The sequence below is a fragment of the Lolium perenne genome, chromosome 4 (genome assembly GCF_019359855.2).
Source record: "Lolium perenne isolate Kyuss_39 chromosome 4, Kyuss_2.0, whole genome shotgun sequence".
In the NCBI taxonomy this organism is placed as follows: domain Eukaryota; kingdom Viridiplantae; phylum Streptophyta; class Magnoliopsida; order Poales; family Poaceae; genus Lolium; species Lolium perenne.
Genome location: NC_067247.2, coordinates 229594374 through 229611295, shown reverse-complemented (window position 1 = coordinate 229611295; position 16922 = coordinate 229594374). Strand labels below are relative to the sequence as shown.

At 44.3% G+C, this 16922-nt stretch overlaps 1 protein-coding gene across 1 annotated transcript; it reads right to left on the bottom strand.

The window, feature by feature from the left end:
- Positions 1–3710: 3710 nt before the first annotated feature.
- LOC127323319 (probable potassium transporter 16) lies at positions 3711–9359 on the bottom strand. The gene is made up of 10 exons (XM_051351481.2): positions 9051–9359; positions 7677–7899; positions 7305–7556; positions 7144–7194; positions 6345–6605; positions 6163–6215; positions 5494–5614; positions 5144–5398; positions 4243–5042; positions 3711–4143 (listed from the first exon to the last, which is right to left on the bottom strand). The coding sequence occupies exons 1-10, from the start codon at positions 9198–9200 to the stop codon at positions 3889–3891; spliced, it is 2421 nt and encodes an 806-aa protein (XP_051207441.1). The 5' UTR covers positions 9201–9359; the 3' UTR covers positions 3711–3888.
- Between the last annotated feature and the right edge of the window lie 7563 nt (positions 9360–16922).

Here is a 16922-nt window from a genome sequence, read left to right as displayed (position 1 = left end):
GTACCATGAGATGTTGTGCGCTTTCCTAAACAAACAAAAAAATGTCTTTCATAAGTGGATCTTCAAGAGAAAGGGAGGTTTTGTCTCCAAATAAACATCCAAGGTTTGAGGCAAGGTTAGTAGCAAAATGTTTCACCCAAATTTTAGGAATTGATTATAATGATGTATTCACTCCGACCGTGAAACATAGTTCCGTTCGTGCATTTTTGGTATTGTGGCTATGCATGATCTTGAGCTTGAGAAGTTAGAGCCGAAGACTGATTTTTTTGCATGGAGAACTGAAGGAGGAGATATACATGGACCAACCAGAATGTTTTGTTGTGCCTTGTAAGGAGTACCTTGTTTGCAAATTAAAGATGTCCCTTTATGGTTTGAATCAGTATCCAAGAAAATTGTACAAAAGGTTTGATTCAATTATGCTTGCACGTGGTTTTAAGAGATCACAATATGATATATGTTTTTATGAAGATTGTTGATGGATCACCTATGTACTTGTTGTTATATGCTGACGGTATGCTGATTGTTACTTTAAAGTCACATTTAAGATATGAAGGATCTTGGTGCTGCTAAGAAAATAGTAGCTATCGAAATGACAAGGGCCATCAATATTGCTTTTTATTTCCTGGTCAGCAAAGATACATTAAGAAGGTCCTTCAACATTTTAATATGCTTGATGCTAAGTCTAGTAATACAGTTGCTTCTCACTTCAACTTGTAAGCTTTGTAGTCTCCTACTTTTGATGATGATTTTTAATACATGCCACGAGTTTCATATTCTAGTGTTGCTGGTTCTTTAATGTATGCCATGGTTTATTCTCGTCCTGATTTATCATATGCAATGAGTTTGGTTAGTCAATCCATGGTTGATCATGGTAAAAAACATTGGAAACCTGTTTAGTGAATTTTTAGGGTACCTTTGTGGAAATCCAAAATTTTGCTTCAAATTTGGCAAGATCGGTGAGGGACTCGCTGGCTATACGGTTTGAGATGGTGCTGCTGATAAGAGGAAGTCCTTCACATGTTATGCGCTTGCTGGTGGTGGATGTGTTGTGACTTGGAAGGCAACATTAATACATGTTGTTTCCCATTCTACAATCAAAATAGAATTAAATGGTTGTTGCTGAAGCTTGCAAATAATCTATTTGGTTGAAACGTTCGTACGGTAAGCTTTGTGGAGATAATACTTGCATTACTCTATAATGTGATAGTCAAAGTGCAATATAACTTACTAAATATCAAATATTTCATGAGAGGACAAAGCACATTGATCTCAAGTTAGACTATAGGCATGCAATATTAGAACCCATGATAATCTTGTCAATATGATGAAAAAACCAGTTCATGTTGCCAAGTTTGAGCTTTGCTTGAGCTTGGTTAGTATAAGTGTTTATTCCTAGTTGCTATTTGGCGTCAAATGTGTTATTTATTGTTCAGGACATTGTTGATATTTATGCTACAAGATAAAATTGTCTCAATGTAAATCTTGTTATGTTGAGATCCAAATTTATATATATAAAAGGGAGGCTAACTTTTGACTTGCAGAGTGGGTCCCATCGCGTGGAGGGTTAGGCCGAGAGGAGAGGAGGGTCATCTCTGTCTATAAATACATCCTACAAGCCGCCGACGGGGGTTGATTGCTTCATTGAAAAACTAACGCTGTTGTAAAACAATCCTGGTGTAGTTAAATTTTGCTGGCTACTGTCAGTGATTTTTTCCTCTCTTTGTTGGAGATATTTTCCACATGAAAATCTTCATCCCCCATGGTTTACTTTGTTCGTTCTTTGTTATTTGTTGTCTTGATTATAACAAAAAGAACCGAGTCAAAATGGATTAATGAAAGGATAAAGGGAGGGGCCACTAACCAACTATTGAACCCTCACATGTACGTAAGCCAAACACTCTGATTATCGGGAGAATCCTATTCAAACTAAGGAAAAAGCTACGATTCCTCCGGGGGATTAAGCACTTGCATCCTCCTGGTGGGAGGCCGTCCGATGCGTGGAGATGTGTGGACCACGTGCTTCTTGGACCCACATGACCGCCGCGGAGAAAAAAAATTCTCTGCCTTATCCGCTCGAGAAAATTCCTCGTCTCCATCGCTAGCTCTGCGCCCCGCTCGGCGATGTCCACCTTCCCCCAAATCTCTCTCTCTCGGCTTCTCTCCGGCGAGCACGGGTGCGTTATCTCTCTTCTCTCTCCGGCGATGGAAGTAATAGACGAGGCAGTCCGCGGCGGTGGACGCGGCCGACCGGCAGCGCCAGCCTCGGGCCGAGAGGCGCGGACCGCCAGAGATAGGGGCCAGTCAGCGGCGGTGGATGCGAGAGCAGCATGCGGCCGACCGGCAGCGCTAGCCTCGGGCCGGGGAGCGGACGGCCGGGCCGGCGACCGTGTAGTTTTTTTGGCCCGCCGGTTGTGCTACAGGCGTTATCGGCGTGTTTGCTACAAGCGGCGGCGGCTGCTACGTCCGGCCGGCGGCGTGCTACACGCGGCGTTACTACGTTCGTCCGGCGGCGTTGTATGCTACCAAAGGCAGGCGGCGCTGCTACAAGGGGCAGCGGCGTCTGCTACGCTCGTCCGGCGGCGCTGCTACATGCGACGGTGGCGTCTGCTACCGAAGGCTAGCGGCTCTGCTGCTAGCGACGACGGCGTCTGCTACTTCCGGCCTGCGGCGTCTGCTACCAACAGCTGGCGACGCTGCTACTAGCGACGGCAACCTCCGCAATGTCCGGACGGCGGTGCTACAAGCAGCGCGGCGTCTGCTACCTCTGACTGGTAGCGCTGCTACATGTGGCGGTGGTGGCTAATACGTCCGACGGCGGTGGTGCTACTAGCATGGACGTCGCCGGCGAGTTCTCTAACCGGAGCCGGCCGACAGGGGCGGTGGAGATAGGTGGTAGGAGCTGCACGCGCGTCGCAGTGCTTGGATGCCCGTGTGCTCTGTTTTTTTTTCTCGTGGTGGAGAGTTTGCAGGCTGGTATCTGGAAAAGAATCGGAGAGGTATGTGGACACGTGTCGACCGGTGGAGCCGGGGGATCGGGAGTTTCTATCCCCCGGGGGACGCTCAGCAGGACCCTTCAACTAATTGTTCTAGCCCCTCGTTGCATGTGCATATATAAAAAAAGAGGGGAGTCCGGCGGCTGGTGATCTACCCCTATTAGCGCCTATCTCAGATCCTCCTCTAAATTTCCTAAGTTCTGCACTAATCGTAGTCCGCACACAAGCAACATGAAGACGCCAGTGCCAGTGGCGGCTGGAAGGGATCTAGCGGATCAGCCGATCCACTACTTTCTCGACAGCTCAAGCCTGCTTCACGTAGGAGACAATGACGTCTCAAGTGCCTCGTAATGTCACCTCCACCCCTATGTTTATGGCATATGACGCTCTAGTTGCTACAATTGATGATCACGTGCCAGTGGCGTGTCAAGTTATACATGCATCCCTAACAACTTGGACACAAAAACTTGAGACTTTTGTTGTACTAGAACAACATACCTTGGATACTTTTAGTTTAGGACTAGGCTAGCTCCATCTAAAAGCCAACTGGATTTGCTTAAATATTACCACAATAACTATGAATTTGATGATGCCGGCCGTCGGCGTCTCCTCGGATTCCTGTAGTGCTTCTAATAGTTACTATGAAGTACTATGTTGCTTAAACATGGTGCACGTTACACTTCTTACGTTCAGTTTTTTGTACAAACAAAAAGCAAGTATAGCGTCAGCTGGATCTCTATATATATAACGAAATTGAATTGATATATATATATGTTTATTTTTGCCCCATAGAGTTATATGCGCGCACCCTCATCAATCCCATCAACCAACACATGAAGTCTCTCGCATGTATGGTGGCATGGTGCACATCTGCACGTCCTCTTTCTCTGCAAATTCAAATTTCATATGCGATGCAAACCTTGAGCAGTTTCCCCCGTGGAATGGAAAACATCTTCTCTCCTTTCCGAGAGTTCTTCCTGAGAAAGTTGAAGATGTAGTTTACAGCAATCTTCTTAATGAGGTTGGAGTGAGGTTTGGCCACCACTTCAGTCTCCCCAAGTATGTAAACCACACCATTATCCACCTCCCGTTGGATAACCTTTTGGTCCTCCTCAATCCTTAACATCTCCTCTAGGTTCATCTTGGCCGGCTATTTATGTGAAAACAAGTACTATTAGAACCGGTCAATAGTACGAGGTATGCATTGATAAGAGTAATTTGCAGCTGATGCGTGTAATTAAATTGTTACCTGAAATATTCCCAGGCGGCTGCTCATACCAACTTGATGCATTGTGAGTTCAGAGAAGGATTGGATTGGTGTAAGCATCTCCTCGGCATGGATGCCGCTGCCATGCCCCGAGTGTTTTTTGTCCCAAGAAAAGCTATCGATTCGAATGCTAGGGTAGCTCGTCCTTAGTGGCTCGGCTGTGCAGTAGAGGCTGAGGTCCCGGACATAGTATTGGAGGTACTCGACGAGAGTGGCGACGAAGTCGTTGGCCGCCTCGAGGCTGTCCCGGTATCCGTACCGAGCAACACACCGGAACACCATGCTCTCCTTGGGCTCGACCTGCCGGAAGAGGAAGCGCTCCGAGACATCGACGTGGGGGATCGGGAGGTGCTTCACCGAGATGAAGACGATGACCGAGTGGACGGTGGGGATCTTCTCGATGAGGTGAGGGAATATGGGAGGAATCCCTTGCACTAGCTCGGTGTAGAAGAGGCCGAGACCCGGAACCCTCTTCAGGTCGTGGCGCTCCAGAAGAGTCTTCACCTCGTCGGGCGACACGGTGTGCTGGAGCTCGTACTTGTAGCGTTTCACGTGCACATAGTGCCATACCATCATGATCACCATGAGAACGGCCGACATGGCCAAGGGGAAGTAGGGGCCCTGTGTGAACTTGTATAGAACCGCCGATAGGTAGATGGTCTCTGTGGACATGAAGACTGCGAAGAAGAGAGCGATCCACAAGATGTTCACTTTCCACACAAGGAGCATCACGATTGTCATCAACAGTGTTGTGATCACCATCACAAGGGCCACACATATTTCTGTACACAAGTATACGTAGTTTAGTATTCTAATTATGTGCTTGAGTTGAGATTTAAAACAATACGTAAAAGGAAAAAAAAACGCTCATGCATTTTCTTACCATGTGCTTTGGCGATGAAACCAGTTGTCCTGAAGCTTATGGTCACAATAACAGAAGCCACGCAAAGAAAGAAGTTCACTTCAGGGATGTAGAGATGGCCTGAATAGCGGCTTGACGTGTGCAGTATCTTCACCCTTGGGAAGCAGCTGAGCGTTTGTAGATGTGACATGGTCGCAAAGGCGCACGACACCATGGCTTGGCTGCCGATGACTGAAGTGGTAAGCGCTAGGACGAACGTTGGCCAGAACAGAGTGCCTGAAATTATGGGCAAAAGTGCCGTCAGCTAAGTTTCTCATGCAGAAATTGTACAATACAGTACTATTTTTTGAGATGTCTCGTAGATTCCATACTTGGAATGGAATTGAAGAAAGCGTTTGGTACATATTGTATGTCCATGTGTTTCCTTAGGTAAGCTGCTTGCCCAATATAACTGAGCAGCACAGATGGTAGTAAGCCAAAGCTAAAGCTCAGCTGAAACATGAGAGAAGTTGTTCAGATCCATCTGCATATATATTATAGGAAAATACTAAAATTTCCTACCATTCAGTATGTAGTAGAGAAAACCTCTTCTTGCATTCATATGCCGATGGTCATAAATAAGATAATATACGCCACACTATATGGCATGACAAGTTGATGATCGATAACAGTTCTTCTACTACTCCAGTCAAACTTCACTACTTTTCAGTTTTCAGTACTGGCATATAATAAGGTTGTACACATATTATTTTGATTATCCATTTTTTATTTTTTATCTTAGTAAATTTTTCATGACAGTGTTTTACAGTTCTGCAAGTTGACATACTTAGATATAAAAATATAGCCAAAGTTACATCTCATATACTATGTCCATGTATAAAAACCTCATGGAACATGGGAGTGTATCTTTATAATTTGGGCAGTCAAAGGAAATCTTCCTATCCATCTTTACCGATTCAAGTGAAAGACTTCAAAATTTGATGCAGTCAACGAATATGTTGCCTAATCTATGCATTATCTCTGAACATAGTCTAATTTACCTGAATTGACTTTATGCTGAAGTATCCTAAATCAGCATAGAGGGCTTCTGTGCCTGTCACAAGATAACAACACAGGTAAGCTCGGCAAGTGATATTATCTTATTGTGAATGCAGTATCGACAATGTATACTACTTATCACAATGCCATGCTGACTTTGTTTTGTCCCATGATATGAGCCTACCTGTAAAGCAAAGAAGGATTTCACCAAGCGAAACCCATCCTTTCTTCTTGTTTCTTCGAAAATAGTCGATGATGTATTTCGGGTTAAATGCCTTGAGTGTGCCAACATCGTACTTGATCAGGTCATAAATCCCGATCCCAGAGATGAGGAGGAGCCAGATAACAACAATTGGAGCAAACGTGTAACCAATCTTGACGGTCCCGAGGTGCTGCACCGCGAAGAAAGCCACCAAAATCCCCACTGTGATCCATACTACTTGATCTGTTCAGAAGTAACCAAATTATAAAAGGTCGTTATAGCTAGACAAAGATTTTGAACTGAATTATAAAAAATTAATTTGCAAAATCATCTTGAAAGTTGGTCAAAGTCATTTCTTCCCAGATTCTTGGGATCTTGTTGCTGGTTTTTTTACTCTACCAACGGTCAGCACTGGGCTGGTTTTCAAAGTCTTATGTCAGGGTAGAGCTGGTATATATAAAACAATGAAGACTAGTTATTCGCTAAACGTGGAGAGGAATTAATGACCACATGAAACAGTCAGCAATTGCAACTAATTGGTTTAAACTGAACTGTCACGATTCGGAATTGTCCACAAGGCGAACGTGGTCTGAAAGATACGTGGTGTGGTATGGGAGAAGCAGTACCATATAGGGCAGGCTATAGCTTCCCGTTAATTAGCTGGCAAGTAACCATGTTGGTGCTGCACATTTTTCCATTTAAAATCCCCAGGTTTGTCTGATTACGTAATTCGATTGAAATAGGGAACAAAATGCAGGTGACATATTTATGTATTTTGTACCTGTCGTCAGATTAGGCGATCTCAGTTTGAGGCCGTTGACCGCTGACAGTACTGAAACATTCCACAAGCAAGAGTTACATTAAATAATATTATGAATAACAAAACTGAAGAGCACGAAATTTTAAACAAAATATACATTCATCGGACAGAAGAGTACTTACCGGAGATGGAAGGGGTTAGAATGCTGTCGCTGATGGCGAGCGCGGTGGCGAAGATGGTGAGGAAGAAGAGCGTAAGCTTTGCTGGTTTGCTGGCCTCCAGCAGATTCTTCATCCACTGCGCTCTCCTAAATGGTGCTGACGGCTTTCTGTGACGGCTGGAGCTTGAAACGAGCTCATCCTCGGCCTGCTGGTTGGGGATGAGGGCCACCCTTGCGTAGCGCGAGATGAGCGAGTAGAGAGCAAAAGTCCCACCTAAGAATGAATAATTGGAGACAATTCGCATCATGTCATTTCGACCAAGTTTCCAAACTGATCGACAATCATCAAATTAACGTTCAAGAATATGTGTATCAATAATAAGGGGCGACCCACCTTCGCCGTCGTCGTTGGCGTATAGGGCGATGAAGATGATCTTGATCAGGGCGAAGAGCAGGAAGCTGTAGATGATGAGGGAGAGGACGCCGAGGACGTCGTCCTCATGGCCGATGCCGTACTTGAAGGTGTTGGAGTAGACGTAGAGCGGCGACGTGCCGAGGTCGGCGTAGAGGATCCCCACGCACTGGAACCCCAGCCGCAACGTCCGCAGCCAGCTATCCTGTAACGTTGACAATATCAGACTTGCAAACAAGTCAATGGAAACTGTTGACTTGGATGGACGTAAAGAAGGTCTGCATAGAAGCTAGCGCCGATAAATGTAGGAACAACTTGCTAAGTCCATGTTTCCCACGAGGGTTGCTCCGGTGCTCCCCCTAAACAAAGTTAAAGGTTATAGTTGGGTTTTTTTTTCTGTGTTGGCTCGCCGAAACCCATATCCAGTACATGTATATCCGTCTATATTGATACGGTATCTGTACATCGCGTAAGAAAAAAAAAGGGATCACGTGAGCAAGATCTTTATAGGACCTTTCTATTTCGGCACACGCACGTGACCGTAGATACTACAAAAAAAAAGTACAACACAACGCAGGCCATACGGGCCTGTACAGGGTTGTACGGACGGTGGACCTATGCTGAAAATGTGATCGTGCCCCCGCTTACGAACATGTATGGGAAGATCTCCACCGTTGTTGTGTTTGACGCGTCTAGAAGTTTTCCAGGAGAGGAGCACCGGAGCAGAAGTGGTTTCCCACTAGGCAACTAGTCGCGCGCGTGTGTAGCAAACAACGTACGGCACGTTTACTTGCTTTGTTCATGGTCCGAAAGAGCAGTGGGAACGTACGTCCTGCTGCCTGCGTTTTCTCTCCAGCACCATGCTCGGCAAAACGTAGCTCGCTCCTTCCATCTCCACCCAGCTTCATCTCGGGTCGTCGAAGCCCTTGGTAATAAGATATTTTGTGCCCAATTTAACGGTATGTTTTCTTGTCGATCATCGGTCGCATATTGTCGGCCGTGGGTTCAGTTCTAGAGCAGCATGATGCACGGGGCAGCGCGAGTCGAGAAGGAGGAGGTTGTTACTCCCTCCATTCCATAATTCTTCTCGTGGTTTTCGTTCAAATTTGATCTAAAACCACGATAAAAAATTATGAAACGGATGGAGTACGTCTGATCGATGGGGCTGCAGCAGAGGTTGAAAAAACGACGGCGGTTCGATCGATCGATGTGCCAGAACCCAAGGAGCAGGTGTGCCAGGCCCGGTGGAGAGGGGTAGGAGTACTACACTACTACTCGAGAAATTCACGGACTTGCATGATGAGGAATCCTAACAAGCAAAGCTAATGCTAAAGGTGTTCATATGTGTATACTTACCCGTCCAGCATGGTGGCCGCCGTGTGCAGGTCTGGTGGCGTCGAGGTAGAGGGAGTCCTGCCGCTGGACGTCCACCGGCTGCACCGGCACCTCAAGATCGCCGCTGTAGGGCACGATCTCCTGGTTACTTCTTCCACTAGACATTGCCATCTCCCTCCCTCTCCTGCGCGCGGTGCTGTTATTTTTTCTAGTGTCCCAGCTCTTACTACCTCAAGGCTGACAGCGCTTTACTCTGCCATTTATAAGCAGCTCGCTCGTGTGCGTAACTGCGTATGTGGGTGGCTTATTGCTTACGTCCCACTTCGAGCTCTGCTTATACTGCCTTTTATAAGCAAATACAGCTTGTACTGACTTGTCGTTGCACAGCAAGCTCGGAAAGTTCTCGTTTATTTTTATATTTATTATAATTCAGTCGTCTCCCCCGAATCAGGCGGTATGTATACATACATATTCGCTGGCTGCTTTTGCGTGCTAGCTTGCTGCAACAGCTTACTAGCCACACACGTCGATCGATCGTCAATCTTGACTTACTCGACGACTCATTAATTCAGCCTGAAAGTCACGGCGTGCTATGCATCGGCCGACGCCAGCGCAGGGCGACGTGGCGATCAATCCACGGAGGTGCCCATAGCGCTCGCGCGCCGACTTTCATCCCAGCCCGTCTCGTGTACCGATCCATCCTTGTCAGTCTAGCTATTACGTTGTCAGGTTCAACGTATAAAGTCTTATCTTTTGGCACTATGGAGAGGTTGGACTGAAGATACCGCGTGCTAATTCGATGGTCCAATTCTGGAATTGGGTTTTGGTAGGTGCTTCACAAAATAACTAAAGAGGGTTCAAGTCTTCGCGATGTTGAGGAACTTGCTTGATGTTTCGGGGCTCATAGCAGTGGTATGAAAGTGGGGCGGCAGCATATGTGAAGTTCAGAGTCCTACTTTTCAGGGTGAAAACTCAAGGTCTGGTCTTAACTTGTTGGAGCATTGTTTTGAGAGTGGGGACTATCTTCAGGATGAAAACTTAAGATCTTTGATCGGGCGATGATGGCGCTGCTGCACTATTCGCTTCTTGGAGGCGTCGCTTTTGGAGAGTCTGTATTTTAGGTGTTGTCTAGGGGGTGGATGTATTACTGTTGATAGGCCTGGGATACTATAGCGGGACTTTTATTTCTTTTTTTTTAATCTTTTTTGGTTGTGTGCATCCGTACTGCCATTAGGGTGTTGCGTTGTTGCCAAAGTTGGGTGTAATTGGTATCTTTTGATATTAATATATTTCTTTTATTGAAAAAAAAGCTATGCCGACGGCCAAGCTAGTCGACAGTTTTTATCAGCCGTAGGCATCAAAGGCTTATGACGTCGGCCCTCACAAAGGACCATCGACAGCTCCCCGTTTTACTTTAGAGAGTACTCCATTCAATATATTATCTCACGTTGCGGGTCCATTAAAAATCTAGATTGGTTTCACGTGTGTGATGCGCCCGTGGATTTGTGCCTATCCTGGCCGTTGGATTACAAGTCTGCAGTTAACAAGTACGGCATACGTTAATTTATTTTTTGAAATGTAAGTCGAACTCCTCGCACCTCTGCATCAAAATGATGCACACAAACTTACTAGTTAGGAGAAGAGACACACCCACTTATGAAAAGTTGTGATCGAATTTTGGCAAGTATTGCATGGGAACAAAAATACCCACTTGTCACTTTGAGTGCGATGATTCGAGGAGGGTTTGATCACACACCACTTCTAATCAATTCAAGAGATGCAACCATGTGGACAATATTAAATCTCGCTTTTATTTGAACTATCATGGTTGCGTCGAGATGGTTTTATGACATGGTAAGCAAAAAATGGAACTCTATTCATTGTGGTAATAATCCGGTACATCATAAGATTATACATCTTAGGTAATTTCTATGGCGTTGTCTTGAAAACATAAGTGGCTTCTATCAAAAGGAAATAAGAAATATTTCTTCTTTTGATCGATGAGATCGATACCGAAGTTGAGTCGATTCCTCTAAGCATAGCCGAGGGGGTTGCAAAGAAGGAAGCCTATGACTATCTTGCTAAACTTAGGCGTGAAGTGGAGGCCAGTTGGGTTTAACGTGCAAAGGTGAAGCATGTTCAAGAGGGTGGCAATAACACGAAATATTTTCACCTAATAGCTAACCAAAAAAATAGAAAGATGAGAAATAAATTCTAGTTAGAACAGGGTCAAGGAAATATAGTTGGAGAGGTTAATTTAGAAGTCCTCTGTACTGAATATTACAAGAATTTGTTGGAGGCACCGGACCCGAATACTTTCTCGGTAATTGAGGAGTATAATGATGATATTCCAAAGTTATGAGATGTGGAGAATGGTATAATAACTATTTAATTTTCTAAGAAGGAAGTATTGGAGGGCATATCTCAAATGGAACACAATAAAACTCTGTTTAGATGGTTTCCTTGCTGACTTTTATCAATGGTTTTGGGATGTGATCATATCTGATCTAATGGAAATGTTTCGACAATTGCAATTTGGTTATTTGCCTTTGTTTTAATTAAATTTTAGTGTCATTACATTTCCGCCCAAAAAAGAGGATCCATCTTGAATTGAACATTATAGGAAAATATTTCCGTTGAATGTTAGTTTAAAATATTTACGAATGTTGGAACTAATAGTGTTACTGCTATTATGTTGCCAGGTTCAACATATGAACGATATCTTTGGTGCCATGGACAGGTTGGACTAACGCTACCCTGCTCTACTTGTGGATGTACAAATCATTTTGTCTCATACGTGTAGATATACCCACTAGTCAAAAATTATATTTCAAAATGTTCAAATTGTTTGAAAGAAATATTCGGTCGTACACTTCTAAGGGTACTTTTACCCTATGTGTGTTTTCGACAATTAATAAAAACTCTATCGACTAATATTTTCATTGAGTTTATATGAGGGAATATTCTATAGGTAATTGTTGCATTACATTTATTGGATTCAAGTGTGGATGCCATGAAGATAATGATATACCTTAAGTATTGGCATCAAGATCATAGATTTGAGGAGGATAATATGATATAACTAATAATAATAAATGAAGATGTAGTTCTTGTGTGAAACTCAATTTGGCCATGCTCTAACTTACGTATTAAGAAATGAATGATCAAGATATTATGATAGAGCATGAAGAGATATAAGGTAACTTGAGAAGATCATGCTGGAAACTTGCCGTCCATTTGGTGATCATGAACACGTAAAGATGTGCCTTGACGAAGATATCCATAGTGGTGTATGTGGGAGCAAATTATGAGTCTTTACGAAGCAACAATGATCAAGTGATGCATTCTAGGTTGAATGTATCTTCAAGTGTAGTTATCAAGATTAAGCGGGATGCGTAAGGCAAAGGTATGACCTTGCTAGGATTTCCTTTTACTGGTCAGAAGGTGGTTGTTGGGAGACCGGGTTATAGGATAGATATCCGTACTATCAAGAGGGTCTTTCGGTTGGGCGACTTGATCACATCCTCTTTGCATCCATTATTATTGTTTCTTCCTAATTTTTCTCTATGTGGGGTTCTTGAGTTGGTTTCTATCTTTTCAACAAGCCCAAATTCATCAAAAACGGATTCGTATGCATTTTTATTGTGTTTTCAAGTTTGGCCATTTTTACCGGTTCTTGCATTGGACATGTTTCACTTCTAAAATTGTGTAGAAATATCCTGTGATGATTCCAAATATTTCCAATAAAATTGGTTTCATCTCAGTTGGAGTTCGCAAACATAGTGAAAGCTTAAGTTCTTTTCAGAAAACTGCAGTTTGGTAAGTATCCGAGAAATCTAGCAATGTCGGGCTCCCCGCTGATCCAGTCGGCGGTGCGCCAGGGTCCTATGTCGGTGCCCGCCGAAGTGATATATTGCACGACCTTTCGGCTAAGTTGCGGCAACCCATCATCCAGTCCGACGTAGGCACCAGAGCCAGCCGGGCTCGCTGGTCTGCTTCCGCAGCCAGCTCCTTGTGCGTTGGTGAACCGGTTTCAGTGGGTGGTTGATACGTTTGCAAACGTATCTATAATTTTTGATACCCCATGATTGTTTTACACCAATTTCTCTATGTTTTGTTTACACTTCGCGGCAGTTTTATGCATTTTTCGGAACTAACCTATTGACAAGATGCCACAGTGTCAGTTCATGTTTTCTGTTGTTTTTGTACTTCAGAAAAGTTGTATAGGAAATATTCCCGGAATTGGATGAATCAAAAGCCGAAGTTCCTATTTTACTGTAATGAAGACAGAGTCCAGAGTAGAGACGGATACAAGCTAGGAGGTGGCCACACCATGCCTAGTCGCGGGCCACCCTCGAGCGCCCACCGACCTCGCCCTTCCGCCTATAAATTCATTTGACCGGGAAAAACCTAAATACCCAAGCCTCCATCCACGAAAAGTTCTGTTGCGGCCGCCATCACTGACCCTAGCTCGGGAGGGTTCTGAAGCTCTTCCCGGCACCCTGCCGGAGAGGGAGATCATCACCGGAGGCCTCTACATCGCCATGCCCGCCTCCGAAGTGATGCGTGAGTAGTTCATCTCTGGACTACGGGTCCATAGCAGTATCTAGATGGTTGTCTTCTCCACTTTATGCTTCATGTTTAGATCTCGTGAGCTGCGTATCCTAATCAAGATCATCTTTATGTAATGCTACATGTTGTGTTTGCTGGGATCCGATGAATATTGAATACTTTGGTTGAGATTGATTATATACTTGTCATATGTTATTTGTGATCTTGCATGCTTTCCGTTGCTAGTAGATGATTTGTCCACGTATGTGCTTGTGACTTCAAGAGGGAGTATTTATGCTCGATAGTGGGTTCATGCCTCTAGTAATCTGGGAGAGTGACAATAACTTCTAAGGTTGTAGATGTGATGTTTCTACTAGGGAGAAAACAACAATGCTTTATCCAAGGATAATTCTATTGTTTATGTTACACACTTACTTAATGTAATAATCTGTTGTTTGCAACTTAATACTGAAAGGGGTGTGGATGCCAACTAGAAGGTGGATTATTAGTCATAGAAGCAGTTGGATTACGATCTATGTATCTTGTTGTAATGCCCAAATGAATCTCATAGTAATCATCTTATCATGTATAGTTTTGATTCTGTCAATTGCCCACCTATAATTTGTTCACCCAGCATGTTATTTATCTTTATGGAGACACCTCTAGTGAACTGTGTAACCCGATCCTTTCTTTTACACTTCAAATACATGTTCTTTTTATTGCCAACTCCCACGGCAAAAGCTCTTTTTCTGGCATCCACACACTGTTCTCTTTATTTCATTGCAAACAAACATCTCTTTTCACACTATACGTTTAATCCTTTGTTTTCAGCAAAACCGGTGAGATTGATAACCTCACTGTAAGTTGGGGCAAAGTATTTTGGTTGTGTTGTGTGTAGGTTCCACGTTGTTGCTGACACTGGTAGTGCGCCCTTTCAAAGTCAGCTAGCAACACCTTCAGAACTAATTTCTTTCTCCTACTGGTCGATTATACCTTGGTATCTTATTGAGAGAAAAATTTCTACTGTGCTCATTATATCTTCCTCTTGGGGTTCCCCAACGGTGTGCTTTGCAAAACATCAAGCTCTTTTTCTGGCGCCGTTTCCGGGGAGAAAGAGGATTTCTGCAAGGGGAGTCTCTCATCTCCAATCTATTTAACTTTGTTATTATTTAACCATAGCCGTTGCTTGATGTTTGAGCCTTGCGAGTCGTAGGCGTGTTTAGGCTCTGTTGTTTGTCTCGATCTGTTATCGGGATATGTTGGGTTGTTGGGAGGTTATCACATGCTATATCATTTGTTGGAGATACACATGATTTACTTAATTGTTAACAACTAAAATTGTAAGCAGAGGCATTGATACGTCTCCAACGTATCTATAATTTCTGATGTTCCATGCTTGTTTTACGACAATACCTACATGTTTTGTTCACACTTTATGATGATTTTATGCGTTTTCCGGAACTAACCTAATGACGAGATGCCGAAGTGCCAGTTCCTGTTTTCTGCTGTTTTTGGTTTTCAGAAATCCTAGTAAGGAAATATTCTCGGAATTGGACGAAATCAACGCCCAGCATCTTATAATTCCACGAAGCTTCCAGAACACCCGAGAGGGACCAGAGGAGGGCCACAGGGGGCCTACACGTGTGGGCGGCGTGGCCAAGGAGCCAGGCGCGCCCCCTATTGTGTGGCGCCCCCGTCAGCCTTCCGACTCCGCCTCTTCGCCTATAAGAAGCCCCTGACCTAAATCTTCGAGACGAATAAGCCACGGTACGAGAAACCTTCCAGAGCTGCCGCCATCGCGAAGCCAAGATCTGGGGGACAGGAGTCTCTGTTCCGGCACGCCGCCGGGACGAGGAAGTGCCCCCGGAAGGCATCTCCATCGACACCACCGCCATTTTCATCACCGCTGCTGTCTCCTATGAGGAGGGAGTAGTTCTCCATCGAGGCTAAGGGCTGTACCGGTAGCTATGTGGTTAATCTCTCTCTCCATGTACTTCAATACAATGATCTCATGAGCTGCCTTACATGATTGAGATCCATATAATGAGCTTTGTAATCTAGATGTCGTTATGCTATTCAAGTGGATTTTACTTATGTGATCTCCGGAGACTCCTTGTCCCACGTGTGTAAAGGTGACAGTGTGTGCACCGTGTGGGTCTCTTAGGCTATATTTCACAGAATACTTATTCACTGAGTTATGATTTGAGTTGGATGTTATCTTGCCAGAGAGTAATTCAGAATAGCATAGTGAAGTGCTTATTTATATTCCTTTATGATTGCAATGTGCTTTGTATCACTATTAATCTATGTGCTACTCTAGTGATGTTATTAAAGTACTATATTCCTTCTCCATGATGTAATGTTGACAGTGTGTGCATCATGTAGTACTTGGCGTAGTTTATGATTGTGATCTCTTGTAGATTATGAAGTTAACTATTACTATGATAGTATTGATGTGATCTATTCCTCCTTTCATAGCTTGATGGTGACAGTGTGCATGCTATGTTAGTACTTGGTATAATTGCGTTGATCTATCATGCACTCTAAGGTTATTTAAATATGAACATCGAATGTTGTGGAGCTTGTTAACTCCGGCATCGAGGTGCTCTTGTAGCCCTATGATACGTCCAATTTGCATCACTATTTTGTACCATAATTTGCTGTTATTCATTGATATATTTCATATTGGGACACAATGCTTATGTTATTTCATCTATTTTGCATGTTTCATCATTATTGGAGGATCAAGCACCGGAGCCAGGATTCTGCTGGAAAAAGCACCGTCAGAACGCAATATTTCGGAAGATCAACTGTGGAAGGAAGTTATACCAAAAATCCTATTTTTCAAGATGACGAAGGAAGCCAGAAGGAGGAGCCAGCTGGACCCAGGGTGGGCCCACACCATAGGGCGGCGCGGCCCATGGCCTGGCCGCGCCACCATGTGGTGTGGGGGCCCCACAGCCCCTTTCGCCTCCTTTTCTTCGCGAAACCCTTTGTCCCGAAAACCTAAGCCACAGAGGGTACCTCGCGAAGAGTTACAGCCGCCTCTGCGGGGCGGAGAACACCAGAGAAAAAAGAGCTCTCCGGCGGGCAGGAATCCGCCGGCGAAATTCCCTCCCGGAGGGGGAAATCGACGCCATCGTCACCGTCATCGAGCTGGACATCATCTCCATCACCATCATCATCATCTCCACCATCATCACCGCCGTCTCCACCGCTGGACATCGTCACCGCCGTTGCAATTTGGGTTTGATCTTGATTGTTTGATAGGGGAAACTCTCCCGGTATCGATCTCTACTTGTTGTTGATGCTATTGAGTGAAACCATTGAACCAAGTTTATG